At 39.4% G+C, this 15150-nt stretch overlaps 1 protein-coding gene and 1 long non-coding RNA gene across 2 annotated transcripts; one reads left to right on the top strand and one right to left on the bottom strand.

The window, feature by feature from the left end:
* Positions 1–356: 356 nt before the first annotated feature.
* Positions 357–12957, bottom strand: cry2 (cryptochrome circadian regulator 2). Its single transcript, XM_077516343.1, has 12 exons — positions 12624–12957; positions 11673–11781; positions 10469–10611; positions 7600–7784; positions 7273–7361; positions 6874–7014; positions 6656–6781; positions 5217–5402; positions 4981–5132; positions 3922–4124; positions 3340–3420; positions 357–3244 (listed from the first exon to the last, which is right to left on the bottom strand). Exons 1-12 carry the CDS (start codon positions 12779–12781, stop codon positions 2685–2687), a joined length of 2133 nt encoding a protein of 710 aa, XP_077372469.1. The 5' UTR covers positions 12782–12957; the 3' UTR covers positions 357–2684.
* A 416-nt stretch (positions 12958–13373) lies between these two features.
* Positions 13374–14564, top strand: LOC144016727 (uncharacterized). The gene is made up of 5 exons (XR_013282985.1): positions 13374–13501; positions 13595–13636; positions 13725–13780; positions 13851–14384; positions 14449–14564. It is a non-coding gene; the product is annotated as an uncharacterized LOC144016727 (long non-coding RNA).
* Positions 14565–15150: the final 586 nt, after the last annotated feature.

Genomic DNA, 15150 nt, shown 5'->3' on the forward strand with positions numbered 1-15150 from the left:
AAAAATGTGCTTGAAATTGTCCAAAAATGTGTTTAAAGCAATACATTTAGTATAACTTCACTTTGAAACTAGATTGCTTTAAATGGTATCTACTAATTAAGATTATGCTACTTCACTGTATTACACAACTTCGCAATGTTGTGCATTAACAGTTAGGAACTCATCGAAAACAATGGCAATTTTGTGTAATTGATATTTTGAGCTATTAGGTGGTTAATAAAACAGAAGGAATTCATATTGTTTAGAAACATAACTGTTGCACATTGGTAATTTTAATTGTGTAGTCTATATGAATGACTTACATTAAAGTAGTGTACATTACTATGACTCTAAAATTAAGACAGTAAGACAGTGAATGGGTTTAAATATTTTATATACAAATTCTGATAAATACAATATGGAGAACACCACAGGCTTTTCTCTACATTCATACAAGCAGCATTATCAATTGCCAGGAGAAAAGTATGGCAAATATTAAAACTTGACTGCACTTCATTATTCTGAGACTTCATAAAATTCCTCAACTGGTGTCACAAAACATATTACAAATCCAAACTACATGTTTTCCACTTTTAAGAAAGACTTATGGAATCTCACACTTTCTGGATTCTTCTGGGACGGTTAGAAAATAATTTGCACTTGTATGTATTCTATTGTATAATCATGTGAACTCTATGGTCTCATAGCTCTCCTTCTCTGATGTCACAGTATTACAAAATATTAAAACACATGATATCTTTAATGACAGCTTTTCCATCAAAGGGGAAACTGTCCATTCATGTTTGTATACAGTATACGTTTACACGTAAGAAAATTAGCCTGGCTCTTCTTTGCATATCGTCATGGTGAAGCAGCCATGAGTTGTCCTGCCACAATGCCTCTCTCTTCTCATGAAGCCAACAAAACAAACATCACAGGATCGCTTCATAGACCTGGTGGGTTGTAATCTGGCCCTCAGTAAATGGGAAAGCTCATAGTTTGGGTTTGAAATATATCTTTCCAGTCATGGAGCCTTTATTCTGTATATCTATACATTATATACATGTGTGCCACCAAATGCTGGACACAGAAGAACCTACAAAATAATACGATCAATACATTTCATTCTTCTGCCTGACTCAGATTTTAGCTTTTGACAGGCTGCAATGCATAAAAGAGAACACGTTAAATCTACCACCCTGGTCATCAAAATATACTGCTTTATCTAGTCAGAATTGTCATCCCTCTAGGCTTAATTGCACAGACGTTTCAGGTTGGAGATGGTCATTGAAGCAGGAGAAAGCAGGGAGGTGCTACAGCTGACAGCGAGGAAAAAAAAATATTGTTAAACAAGGCTATGTCAAGAGTTACAATGCAATATGGCGCTCCATGTTTAGTGTCCATCACTTAAATATTCCTTTAGACTACAGGTGCAAACTCTAGAACGGGGGCCAGAGCCGGCCCACCACATCCTTTAATGCAGCTTGCGAAGGCAAATCATTTGTATTCACTTCATGTTTCTTGCTAGATACAAAATTGAAAATTGTCTTCACTTTTAATTATGTTAAATAAATGGAAAAACTAATTGATGTTTGTTTATTTAACTCCTGATTTCAAAAGTATTTTTCCATCGATTTGTTCTGTGTATGTGATCATATGAGGTATCATACATTTGCTATACTGTGTGTGGGTTCACAGTCATAATGGCCCAGTGAGGTAAACAATGTGGCCTGTGACAAAAATTAGTTTGACACCCCCTTGCTTTAGACAATTTGTCTCTGCAGTCTGCCATTATTTTAAAGCAAATATTCACGTAAAAGACTGTTGTACTGCTTCAACTTCATTACTGTACTGTCCAGACTGTGAATTAGGCAAACCTGCACAATCTAATGAGATCTAATGCAAGTGTTTCAATTTTACAAATATAACGCTCAGTTTATTATCAAGTTTTTTTGTAGTGAAGAATTGCAGGACCATAAATATAATTTGGGTTACCTTATTTATCTACCAGGGGCAGTCGTGGCCAAGTGACACTGCGGGGACCCCGGTTCAAATCTATTAATGTCACTTCCCCACTCGCCCGAGCAAAATACAGATAATCCGAATTGCCTAACCAGTTCCTTGCTCCAGTGTATGGGTTTGCTGTCATGGGTCAAATGCAGAGGTCAAATTATGTGCACATGACAAAAAGATGTGTTGGAAAAAAAAAAGAGCGAGAGAGATGACTTGTCATCTTCTACATAAAGGCAAAACAATTACAAACTCTCAGTATGAAGTTGTCAAGTTCCGCACAACTGCAAAATACAACCACAACTATATTAAGTAAATACGTATGGCGGTGTCAATCAAAACCGACATTTTTATAGAAAGTTACATTGAAAACGCAGAATTTGGAGTAAAATTATCTATCCTATTGGATCTGATTCGATATTGCATTTGTACCTCTAATGTTGTAATTTGTGATTGTATATTTTCTCCATAGAACCATAATGCCTTCATTTATTTGTCCAGGTTTCCAGATTAGATGTTCGATGCTACTTCTCCTGCACGATATGGAACAGAAGAAAATTTTATTTGGGTTTTTGGACCATTTGCGCAAAATCTAAAAATACAGAGAAATTAGTATTGGGAGCTCCATCTCCAAAATGCTAATGCATTGTATCACTCTGTTGGTAAAAGCAATGAAGGTTTTATTATAGCGTTCATTACTGTGGATGTACTGCATAAGTCTCCTCCTCCATTTTCTCTTCCTCCATCTCTACACCTTCCTCCATCTTTTCATTCCCTTCTCCGGGCTCCGTCTCCTCCTCATCACCTCTCCTCTCTCCCTCTCTGGCTACTGCATGGCTGCTGTGTCGTCCGCGTTGCCTCTGGCCACGGCGTACCTTACGGGTAAAGCTTTTTCGTCTCGGTCCCAAAGAAGATGTCTGAGTTGGGGCTGTGGCTGCACTAGGAGACTGTGGCAATGTGGAACATAATGAGGAAGGCGTGCACGTCTTGGGCCTTGATAAGGAGCTCTGGGCTGGTGTTGCGACTAATAAAGAGGGAGAATCTACAGCTGCTGGGTGGTCTGCGCATGTTGATGTTATGGCTGCAGAAGGATGCCTTTGTGAATCTGAAGAGTTGATGGATGTGTGGGATAAACATTTCATTGCATCACTCTCCAGTTCTGCGTATAAAGCAGCGTGTGAAGGTGTGCAGACTGTGGATGAATCGGGATGTGCAGAGCAGCCAGTTGTTTCATCGTGAACTATGGATGGAGATTCTAAGGAGGGGGAGACAAGCATGTGCTGTTTTATTAACAAAACCAATAGTTATGAATCTGGGTTAGAATAAGAAATATGTTGTGTGTCCTCTCACCGGGGCCACTGCTGGTCTGGGACTCATCAGTCATCAGTGGCTCTGCCTCCTCCTGGATTGTTGGTACTGATGCAAGGAGACCTGAAACACAAACAATTACAAAATACAACACACTGTATATTCTAAAATAAACCAATCAACTCACTCCTACAGATGCATTTTATCTGATAGCTTCTATATTGTATTTTTCTATTCATGACCATTTTATGAGGAAGCCTAAATTTATGTCTCCACTCGACAAACACTACCCCGAAGGAGACATGGCAAGGGACGATAACCGGTGCTAATGAAGTAAAAGTGAGATAGGGGACTGGAGCTTTAAATGTCCTTTCCACTAATCTTTATGGGTAGTGTGAGGTTAACAAAACAAAGCGGACAAACTAACCACTGTTACAAAATCGTAGTTGTTTGTTCATATTCAACCTAATAAGCTGCTGCAGCCAATGAGTGACATCATGCACGCTTGTAAGCATTAAATTACAAATGGAATTTCCTGGTGCCTTCATGCTGGTCAATGGAGATTTCAATCATGTCCCTATCTTTCTATTCCTGGGCATGTTTACACAAATAAGACAGACTTACTGAGTCCTCTGTAATGTGAGAGTTGCTGGTAAACTTGTTTCATCCTCTCGATGTTGAGTCTGCTGCTCTCGGCGTGGTTGATCATTGGTTTCGGATAGTCCACCCCCACCACACAGTTTGCCGCTTTCTGGATTGACTCTGGCGCGTTCCATGGCTCATAGATGTAGCGATTTGGGTAGTCCTTTAAGATGGGGATGTAGCGCCTGCAGGAGAGATCAATCTTTTAACTGTGTTTTCTTTACAAGATTATGGTTGGACTAAACAGCTGCATTATGAAGGAGACAAAGTTTTTCAGATTCAATATGAAATAAAACAAAAACGTTGCTGATCACTCTAATGCGAATGGTGGGCGATCAGGAACGAATCCTGTCATAAATAGCAAAAATGTGCGAGTAATTGCATTGCAATTGCCTATAAGATGTCTCAAGATGGCAGAAACTACCACTGTACATTTGACATTTAAAAAACAAACCAAGTATAATTAGAGCGAAAATGTCAATTTTAATCTTTGTCAATTAATTTCATATATGAACTTTCTGGGTTTATTTTTACACGCATTTATTTCGGTTTTACGACAGCTATAAAGTATGGGCGTACACAATGACGCTTGAACAGTCCTTTAGGAATTATAGTTCCCTTCCAATGTGCCCCTTATAGGGAAGTCACCAGGCCGTGCCTGTATGGCTGCAGTTTGGTAAGTAACAGCACAATTGTTAGGGCCTCTCTTCTTTTGTCACTCAACTCAACTTGCATGTAATGCAATAATAAGTAAAAAGTGCTCCCCTCCTTTCTTGGTTGAAATATAAACAAATGGTACACATTGTACAACCAGGCACAAGTTTCACCTAAATAAAACGCCAAAGTTTTTTTTTGTTTTTTTTTTAAATCTATCTATCCATAAAACCCCCAAAACTATTATAACCCTGGCCTAAGCACAACGACAGAAAACAAGGGAACATTTCAGAGAAAAAGTATAGATTAAAAAAAAAATTAAATATTGTAGTTGTCAATGCAAATGCTGAACCGCGAATATGCAGAGCTTCACTAAACACTGCCTACCTGATGTAGTCTCCTGTTGGGTTAGTTCTTCTTCCGAAGCCAACAGGACAGTAGCAGTGGAAAAACTGTTGAAAGAAGGCACTACAAGACAGCCACATCCAGCTGCCAGCATTGACACTCCAGTCTGCATCCAGCAGCAGCTCCTCAAACACCTGCAGAACCAAAACATCACTCAATTCCAAGGTATTATATTTATCGTATCCGGTGGGCAACGACGTTTCAGACCCCTCTGCTACCTTCATGCCACTCTCCCAGCTGATCCACAGGTCACCCCTGGTGAGGAAACAAGCTACAGCGTGCCGAGCCGAGTAGTGGATCCAGCCCTCCTTTCTTAGCTGGGTCATGATGGCGTCAATCCAGGGATATCCAGTCCGGCCCTCAGCCCATTTGGCTAATGCTTCTGGATTTTGATCCCAAGGAATCTGGAGACAGATTTATTGTGATCATTTCTAACCTTTGCATTGCCATAATATTTACTATATTCCTCCTATTCTGGGATTTAAAAAAATAAAGAAGACATGATGCCCACTATCTATCCAGTCATCCATTTTTCTGCATTGCTTTTCCTCAGAGTCCATCTCTAGGCAAGAGGCAGGATACATCCTGGATCAGTCGGCAGCCAGTGCCCAATGTGAAAACTCTCACAGGATAGCCAAAGCCAAGATTCAAACTCTCAATTGTGAGGCAGATGTCCTAACCACTACCACACTGTGCTACCTTCCACTAGTTGTCAAACTCAAGCCCCATTTGTAATATGTTCACTTTGAGTAGAAATCTGCACCAAAATTGATAATTGTCTAGAAGTTGGCCAAAAGATTTTATTAAAAAAAAATAAAAAATGGCATGTGAGAAACAAAAGCGTGAATTTAGGGCCCAGTATGTCCCTGCTCACAAGTACTCCAAGTACAGACATAACACTCCCCACACAAGAGTCACTAGAGCTCAGTATCAGCTCCTGCATATCTCAACTCACGTAGTTCCAAGTACACGCCAAACAGACGCGTCTAAGATGTGACACCATCGATTGACAGGTCAAGGTTCATACAAGAACACTGTGAACGCACCATTTAAGTTTTGATTTACCTTAAAGGTTTATCCAGAACAGTTACACCCAAACTCTGTCCTCATTTTCACATTGTTAACTCATTTGCTCCCAAAAACGTATAAATACGTTCTATTATAAATATTACCATGCTCCCAAAGATGTATTTATAGGTTTGTTTTTTTATGCTAGTGCATACAGAAGGCTTTGATGCAGACTCTGAACTGAAGAGAATGGCAATGGCAGTTATTACAAAAACAGCCAGCAGGTGGCAGAAGAGTATAAGAGATCAACCAAGGCCATGTTGCAACAAAGTTGTTTGCCCCACAGTTTTAAGGGGATTTGTGAGTAATGATGAAACTTAGCTATATTTTAATGCTAATTGCAACAGATAGAAATATACTTTTTTTTTTTTTCCTGATAAAATAAGAGACTCAAGTCTTCCTTTTGGTAGGTTCCATATTAGCAATAGCAATAGAACACTATATTCTGTGGGCCTTGCAAAAATCAGTCAAAATCTAGTAAAACGGCCGGGAACGAAGGGAGTTGCTTCAGTGAAAATGGCTGGCAGTGAATGAGTTAATAGACTCATACCTAATCAAGTGTATGTTTATATGTTTGATCTGTGCCCACCTGAACACAAATTGGGTTTCCATCCATACGGTCAAAATTTGGGTTGTTGGTAGCAGCGGTGTAGAAGAATTCCCTCCATAACAGTTTACCAAAAAGGGACAAAGGAGGACTGCAACGTTTCCGGAGCTAATTTCAAACAAGACAGAAGTGTGGAGACAGCAATTGTGATGCAACGGTGAAGAAAGCAGAACAAACTAGCATCAGTTAATATGTGGTACCTTCATGTAGAGCTCTCTGAGGTTGTAGTAGAGGACCCTACAGGACAGGCAACCAAAGCGCAAATACGGACTCAGTCCCGTGGGACTGGCGTACAGAGAGCACATGTTGCCCCGAGGATGCTCAAGGTTAGCCACCCACACCTAAATACACACACATTCAAACAAATCAACATGTAGTGTAGTACGTATATACAGAGATGGCAAAAACAGAACTGCCAGTCGGGTTGTGGGCTTATAGATTAATTGAGAATTAAAAATGTAGTTGGCTGTGTGGAACTGATTTTTGCCTCTTGAAGCTATTCCATTCAAAATATTAACATTTAAAAACAACAAATCGGGAAAGGACATTTTGTAAAAGCAAATGCCAGTCCCTGCTTGGCACAACAGCATGTAGATCACCTTTTTGTCCAGATGCTTGTTGAGTCTGTCCAACGCTTCGGATTCTCCTCCACGCCACACTGCTGGAGGCAAACCTTCTGTCTTGAAGCCTGGAAATTTTGATACCAAAATTAGTTCTAACAACTAGCAAACGACCATTCTACTAATCGTGACTCTGCTTCCTCTAAATAACTCCAAGATCTGGCTGACATCTGTGATGATACTTGATGCTTTGGTGCACAAATTATTAACACCCTTTCAAGCTAGACTTGTGGTATTTTAACGCATAATGTCATCTCTATGCAAGAGAAGATCAAGTTTCATGACTAATGTCAAACATCTGTTTACCCAATTCTTCCAGTGAAGGTATACTGTAAAGCTGATCATGGTTGTCTGTTATTTTCGTGTGACATTTGTCCATCTGCTTTTGGTTGATGGGAGGCAGTGGTCTCCTAGGCAACTCCAGCCTGCTCACAATTGTCTGAAAACGTTTGAAGGTCAGTGGAGGGCTATTGTTGTTCATCTCTATTATCCTGCAAGCAAAAAAAGATTGAAAGGAACACATATCAGCAGTCTTACCTAAGGTACAATATCGAAACGTAAACTGTACAGAATGGCCTTCCGACAAGCAGACTTGTGAGTACAAACAAACGTACATGAAAATTAAATTAGCAGTTTTTTCTTTTTTTTTTCTTCTTCTTTTTTTTTAAAATCATAGTCAATCGCAAGCCGGTGTCCTAGCTTGACTAGTTTATCTGTACATTTGAATGGCTTGATTCAAACTTACACATAAAAGTGTGTAAGTTTCTGTTTGTCATTTGCATTTCAACTTCATGGCTTATTTATGTCTTGCCACTGGGGCTGATGACAAAGCAGTGTATTTTTACTTTCTCGCTTATACAACCGGTGTATATCTGCCAGTACGGGATGCAGCGGTGCTGGATTAGCAGCAGACATGGCTTCCTATTGGTCATTTCAACTGTGACTGCTTTGAATAAGCACAGTAAGCACATATCCTCAAACACCCAAGCAAACCCCGTCACCACCACTACAACTCTGTGTGCACACAAACACTAAGCTTCTTTCAGTCTCATCCATAGGTACGGTATATTCCTTGGGGCTACATCCAATGATTATTTTAATAAATCAATTAAATATGTAATATATATATATATATAAAACATTTAAATTTCCATCCCAATAAATCAAAATCAGGACTTTTATTTCAAACTGAGTGCAGAAAATGCATAAACAAATTAATTAAGATTCAGTAACTTGTTCCATATCATGTCAGAAAAAAAGACAAACGATGATTGTTTTCCAAAGTAAATACAAATGTTTGCAAATGTCTTATTTTGATTCAACACAAAGGCAAGTCTGTTTTCATGGAGGACTGCAAAAACCTGACAATATTTACTATTGAGAGGCTGCATTGCATGTTTGTTTTTTTAATTAAACCAGGTATCTTAAATGATTGAGTCCCAAAAACAATTGATTAATTTGACAATCAATTAGTTGTTGATTTATTGTTGTACTTCTACTCCAAATCATCATGTAATAATGACCTGAGTACCGGTACTCTCCATGTAGCACAGCAGGCAAGAGCAAAGAAGTTGCACAACTAGTATAAGGGCCTTTTCTCACCCGCCACACAGTCTCATTATCTCAACATTTAGAGAGCAGCGTGACCTAACAGGACCATGAGTTGCATTTCTTTCGGGTAGTTTTGCCTTCTAGCCCATCACAACTTCCATCCATCCATCCATTTTCTGAAGCGCTTACTGCTCACAAGGGTCGCGGGGGGTGCTGAAGCATATCTCAGCTGGCTATGGGCAGTAGGCGGCGTACACCCTGAACTGGTTGTCATCAGAACTTTGTGGTGCCAATTTACATGCAAAAACACAGCCAGTGGAATTACAACCAGTATGACTGCCCGAAGCCAGCTGGGATAGGCTCCAGCATCCCCGCCACCCTTGTGAGGAGCAAGCGGTTAAGAGGATGGCTGGATGGTAAATAAAAATAAAGAAATGGAAATATACAAAGCTAATTAAGAATCATTTACCGATTTGGTGTGCAATATGTCAGAAAATAGGCCAAAAATTATATTACTGATTATTGTTTTTCAATGTACAAGCAAATAGTTTATTTTGATTCAAACCAACGAATCATTCTGCTTTCATTAGGACTACAGAAATTAGGGATGCACGATAATGCTATTTTCAACCGATACCGATAAACCAATAATTTAGAAGTGCCGATGTCGATAACCGATAAGTTAGCCGATAATTGTTTGCAAAATTAACTTGAATACAAATATACTTTCGAGTCCTACTATATGTCTAACAAATACATTGAAACATTGTATAAACTTTGAACAATGTTTCAATGTATGTAAAGCATCATGAAGCTGAATTTTGTTGATATGAGCCACAACCGCAACAGATGAACCAATGTGGCATGTCGATAATTATTGCTGGATCCCTTTATTATCTGGTTTATCTGTATGAAATCAAATTGCCGATAATTATCGGCAGATTTCTCTGTTATCTGGTTTATCTGTTTGATGTCAAATTGGTCGATAATTGCCGATAATTATCGGCCACCGATATTATCGTGCATCCCTAACAGAAATAGCACAATATTTATTGCTGCTTAATCGATTATCAAAAATAAGTATTAATTTGATAATTACTTAGTTGTCTATTAAAAATTGCACCTCTAATTTCGTCCTTTTTTTCACTCCAATATTGATATCTCGTGTGGTAACATGGCGACCTAGTGGATAGCACATCAGCATCACAGTCGAGAGGGTCAGCATTTCCATCTTAGCATTTCATCTTTGTATGTGCTTACTGGTGGTTGTGTGGATTTTATTTGAGTATATTAGCTCCTCCCATATTCCAAAAACATGCATAGCAAGGTTCGAGACATTATGTGGCCTCCTGTGATTGACTGGCGACCAGTCCCCGCCTCATAGTGCATAAAAACATATGAACTGATAATCTTGACTAAATGTTTTGCTTCTTTCTCTTCCTGAGCTACCACATCGACAAGCACTGTAGCTGGGGAGATTTGCAAGAACGGCCGGAGACGCACCTCAAACTGCCATTGCACAACATACGTCCACCCTGACCAGCCAAATGACTTTCACACACACAGCGCATCATTCCACCCCACAGAGCTTTATACTGTAGGTGCACATACGTGTGTCACAAACCTGTCCAAGTTGTAGAGAGTATGAGAGTTTCTGACTATCGTCTCCACTCCTAACTCTTGGGCCATCTTGATTATGGCGCTGTCCCTCTCTTTCCCATACGGCTCTGGGTCATACTCGAAAGTTAACCTTGTCATTTTCCACTCCTGTAGAGACAAAGACCAGTGTTATCACCAGTGTTATTCACATTATACAATATAAGATAAATAAAAGATGAAGAAAATGTATATATAGATGTTGACAGATAAAAATGACATAATATTGATATAAAAAGCCTTCACTGTAACCATGAAGGTTGGATAAGTGAGATAGAGTATCGGTATCACAGCGGAGAAACGAATATGACATCATGTTAATGTTGCTGTTTCTATTAAAAATTGTACATGAGCAAGTGGTTCCCATTATCCCGCTATGTGAAAATATACAGTAAAGGCCAAAAGTTTAGACACACCTCATTCAATGTGTCAATTGCTTTATTCTCATGACTATTTACATTGTAGAGTCTCAGTCAAGGCATCAAAACTCAGAATAAAACACATTCGGAGTTATGTACTTAACAAAAACAAAGGGTGGAATAATTGAAAACATGTTTTAGATTCGAGCTTCTTCAAAATAACCACCCTTTGCTCTGATTACTGCGTTGCACACTCTTGGCGTTCTCACCCCTGGGAACTCCAATATATTTGGAAAATAATTTTAGGTAACTACTCTTGAAGCTCATCGAGGGAATGCCAACAGTGTGCCAATAAATAAATAAATAAATAAATAAATAAATAAATACTCATCAGAGCAAAGACTGAATATTTTGAAGGAACTACAATATAAACATGTTTTCAATTATTTCACCTTTTTCAGTGACAATCTACAATATAAATAGTCATGAAAATAAAGAAAATGCATTGCATTGAGAAGGTGTGTCCAAATAATCAATATGGATTCAGTGTAAAGGAAAATGTATTTGCTCAAACACATTTTTAGATTGCTGTTATAATCTGACATTGTAAAACATGTGACATGACCTTGTGCAACATGCAGGAACAGGGTGAAAGTAATAACCTTGTGCCTGCAGCAATGAAACGAAAATAAAACACTGAGCGTACCTCTTCTGTTGCATGATGAGGTTTTCATATGCCACTGTTCAAACTAGTTAATTGCCCGTCATATTATGGTATCATGGTGAGCACAATGTGATGATTATAGAACAGACCTTAAAAAGTCTTGGGAAAACCTCCGCAGGCTGCCCTCTGACAACAAACAATCTGGAGTTGAACTTCTTCAGACTGCAGTCCAAGTCCTCCAGTGCCTCCAGCAAAAACCTTCATACAAAAAAAAGTGAGCCATTAGACAGGAATCAAATCACATTGGAGACAAATGCCCTCGATCTTGTTATGTGAAGGGAAAAGAAGGCGTTATGGCAATGTAACATAGCGTACGTAATCTCCTCTATTTTCACAAAATGATTGTTACATCCTTTCTGTGCCTGAATCAAATCGTGAATCTGAAATATAGATCTTAAAACACACACACAGGCACACACACACTTTTGCATTATTATTTTGAAGGTATATTGCAAATATTGTATTTGATTTCGTTAGGTAACGCATACAGGGATACTAAACGCGTAGCAAATAAATCCATTACATAAATCTAATAGGAAATAAATCACATTCCAACCCCCGCTGCACGTTAATTATCTACGTTACATAACGCAGTGATCGTAAACCTTTTACGTAAAATTTTTTTTTTAAAGAAAATACCAAAATCTCGCGGTATTGCTTGAAACAGCCAAAGTGCATCTAAACAAATTGAGTGCCCGCAGTAATGAGTGAGACCTGTCCGATCTGTAACTAGCACATAAGTGACACAATTAAAACAATCCGAATGTCTTATTTCAGTCGAGTGAAAAGCCAAGCGGTTATAATATGAATCTGATCAAAAATGCATTTTCGACGAAAAACTGATAAACATCGAACGACATCACAAAATGACCTAAAGTTAGCACCTCTCCATCGTAAACTAGCATTAGCTACCTGACGGAAGGAGGAGGCCCGAGCCTCAACTCCTGACGTCGCATATCCAAAACGCAACGAATCATACAAAATGCGAGTTTATAGTTATTTGTGATCAGCGAATATTGTTAATTTGAAAAGTAGCAAACCTCCATCGATTGATGCCCACGTTGGCGGCGCCAGCAAACCACGGGTCCAGGATATAAACACACCGCACTGTATTAGCTCCATTGAGGGCCTCTTGCAACGCCGGATTATCGTGTAAACGAAGACATTTGCGAAACCAATGCACTGAATTCACCACCATGATTCCTTCTCATTCTATCATAAGAGCAAAATACAGACGGTTCAGTCAAGAAGTTAGCAAAAAATAAAAGATTATTGGTCTAAATTGGTCCCGAACGACGAGACTCTTCCAAAGTTTACTATGTGTCAAACTGGATTGGAGGCGAGGCTCGTCGGCAACACTTTGGCGAGGGCGAGACGGGAGCGTAACGTAGGCGTGGCCATAATTCTTACGGCTTCGCTGGTTGGCTGTTCATATCATCAACAAATATGGCGACATTTGATTGGTTTGTTTGGGACACATTGGAGGACTGTTGGAAAAAGCAGCGTCATGCTGTGATATTAAATGTCTATTAAATGTGTGATGTCTGACCAGCACAAATTCGTAAATGTAGAGATTTATTTATTTGTTTGTTTATTTGCGAATAGCAACTTCGCGATCTTCAAATTACTCAAATTGGAAATTCTTCCTCTCTTTTTTTTTTTTAAACAGCGATTGGAATCCATTACTTTGCATTATACACGCACGATCTCTCTCTCTCTCTCTCTCTCTCTCTCTCTCTCTCTCTCTCTCTCTCTCTCTCTCTCTCTCTCTCTCTCTCTCTCTCTCTCTCCATCCCCACCAGCTGTTTCTAGTTAGCATTACCAATCAATTGTTGTGGCGAGCCTTAAAAGAGGCTTTAGGGGTCCTATGTAATTTCACACAGGCTCCTTTGCAAGTTGCATGTTGGACTCCTAGCAGGTAAGCAAAGTCTTTTGGGCCTTGAATATCCTCCCACCTCTTTGAATTTAACGAATAACCGATGCCCCCCCCCGTTTTTTTATGTCGTTGCAGACATATCCTTACATCATTCCCAGTCCCCTCCACCGGTGTTATGTAAGTAACTTGGTTGTGAATGTGGTCAACTCTACAGAGGAAGTGTTGACAGGGTGGTACGTATTTTATGTATTTAATTCCTTAATAGGATGTGGATTGCCTGTCTGCTGATTGGAAGCATAATCTGTAATCTTTTACAGAAAGGTAAATGCTACATTATGATTGCTTTTTGTTCTCTCAATGCTTTTTTTTTCAACTTCTATTTTATTTTTAGATTATGGTTCTTATGCCGCTCCTCCATCTGCTTACTGGTCTGAGAAGGATTATTGGTCAAAAGTCTATAATCCATCCCAGTTCCACGTCCCTCTAAGTGCCAGTTCCAATGTAGAGTCTGCTGGTCAAGAAATCCAAATTGCACATGCAGGAGATGAACTTCAACGTGCTGGTATGGCACAGTGGGCTCCTGGTATGCCTGCCACCGTTTTCGCTGACCAGTACGGTGGTGCAGCTCCAAACCCGAATGCGTTAGTACCACCTCAGACGGCTCAACAATGGCAAGATGCTGGCAGTTATGGTGCCGGCGATGAAAGCTACAAGCCAGTCTTCAGTCATGTGTCTCATCTCGAGCCGGTCTATTCCTTTGACTCTGGCTCAAGATACAAACGAGGAAGAGTTGTGTATGCGCAAACGCGGTACTTCCCTGGTGAGCCCGGTTATCCCTTTTGGCCATTCAACTGGCATTTTGGCAAATATTGGAAGAGACCTGCTAAAACTGCAAGGTCTGGCGGCTTTTGAAAAGATCCTGCTGGTAAGTTTTAAACGGCACAATGCATTGTCAGTTTGACACATTTTAGTGTTTGTTTTTCCTGCAGGTCTGGTATTCAAAGGACCGACTGCAGCTTCTGTCTCCTGGAGGGCTGTTTCTTGGAATGCCAGTACAATCTAAATAAAATGTAAAAAAAAAAAAAAATTGTCTGTGCATACTTACCCTTACCTCTTTGCTTGACTTGGGTTTGTAGATGCATGGATTTGATGGCCAAACCCATATGTAAACGGTTCACTGGTATCAAAGATGGCAAATTTGCCATCATATCTGACATGTTTAATGGTGCAATTCAAAATGGAGATGCTGTCCTTAATATTTTTGGCTGTAAATATTTTAAAATGGAACCGGAAACAACACTGTGCTGGAGATCTTGTGGAGTATAGCTGCATGCAGGACAGGCTCAGCCCTATAGGTGAAAAATTGCCAAACTTTACAGTTTTTTTTTTTTTTTTTTTTTTTTAAATCCTTCCAATGTGATTGGCAACTCATCAATCACGGATGGCACATTTTGACAGATGCCTTCTTCAAATGGCGGGAACATTGGCTGCTTGTTTTGCTGAGCAATTGAATTGATGGTTTGTTTTGAAATATTGACGATTGAAGGGTGTCCCGAATGTTGACTATTGCCAAATCACAAATGCTCAAACTTTATTGACCTGCCCACCTCTGTACAACTATACAAATTTAGATCTAGTAACAAGATGGTGTGCAGAAAAAAAAAAAACTTCAGTATGCCTTACTTTACATT

This window comes from Festucalex cinctus, chromosome 3 (assembly GCF_051991245.1).
Source record: "Festucalex cinctus isolate MCC-2025b chromosome 3, RoL_Fcin_1.0, whole genome shotgun sequence".
In the NCBI taxonomy this organism is placed as follows: Eukaryota; Metazoa; Chordata; class Actinopteri; order Syngnathiformes; family Syngnathidae; genus Festucalex; species Festucalex cinctus.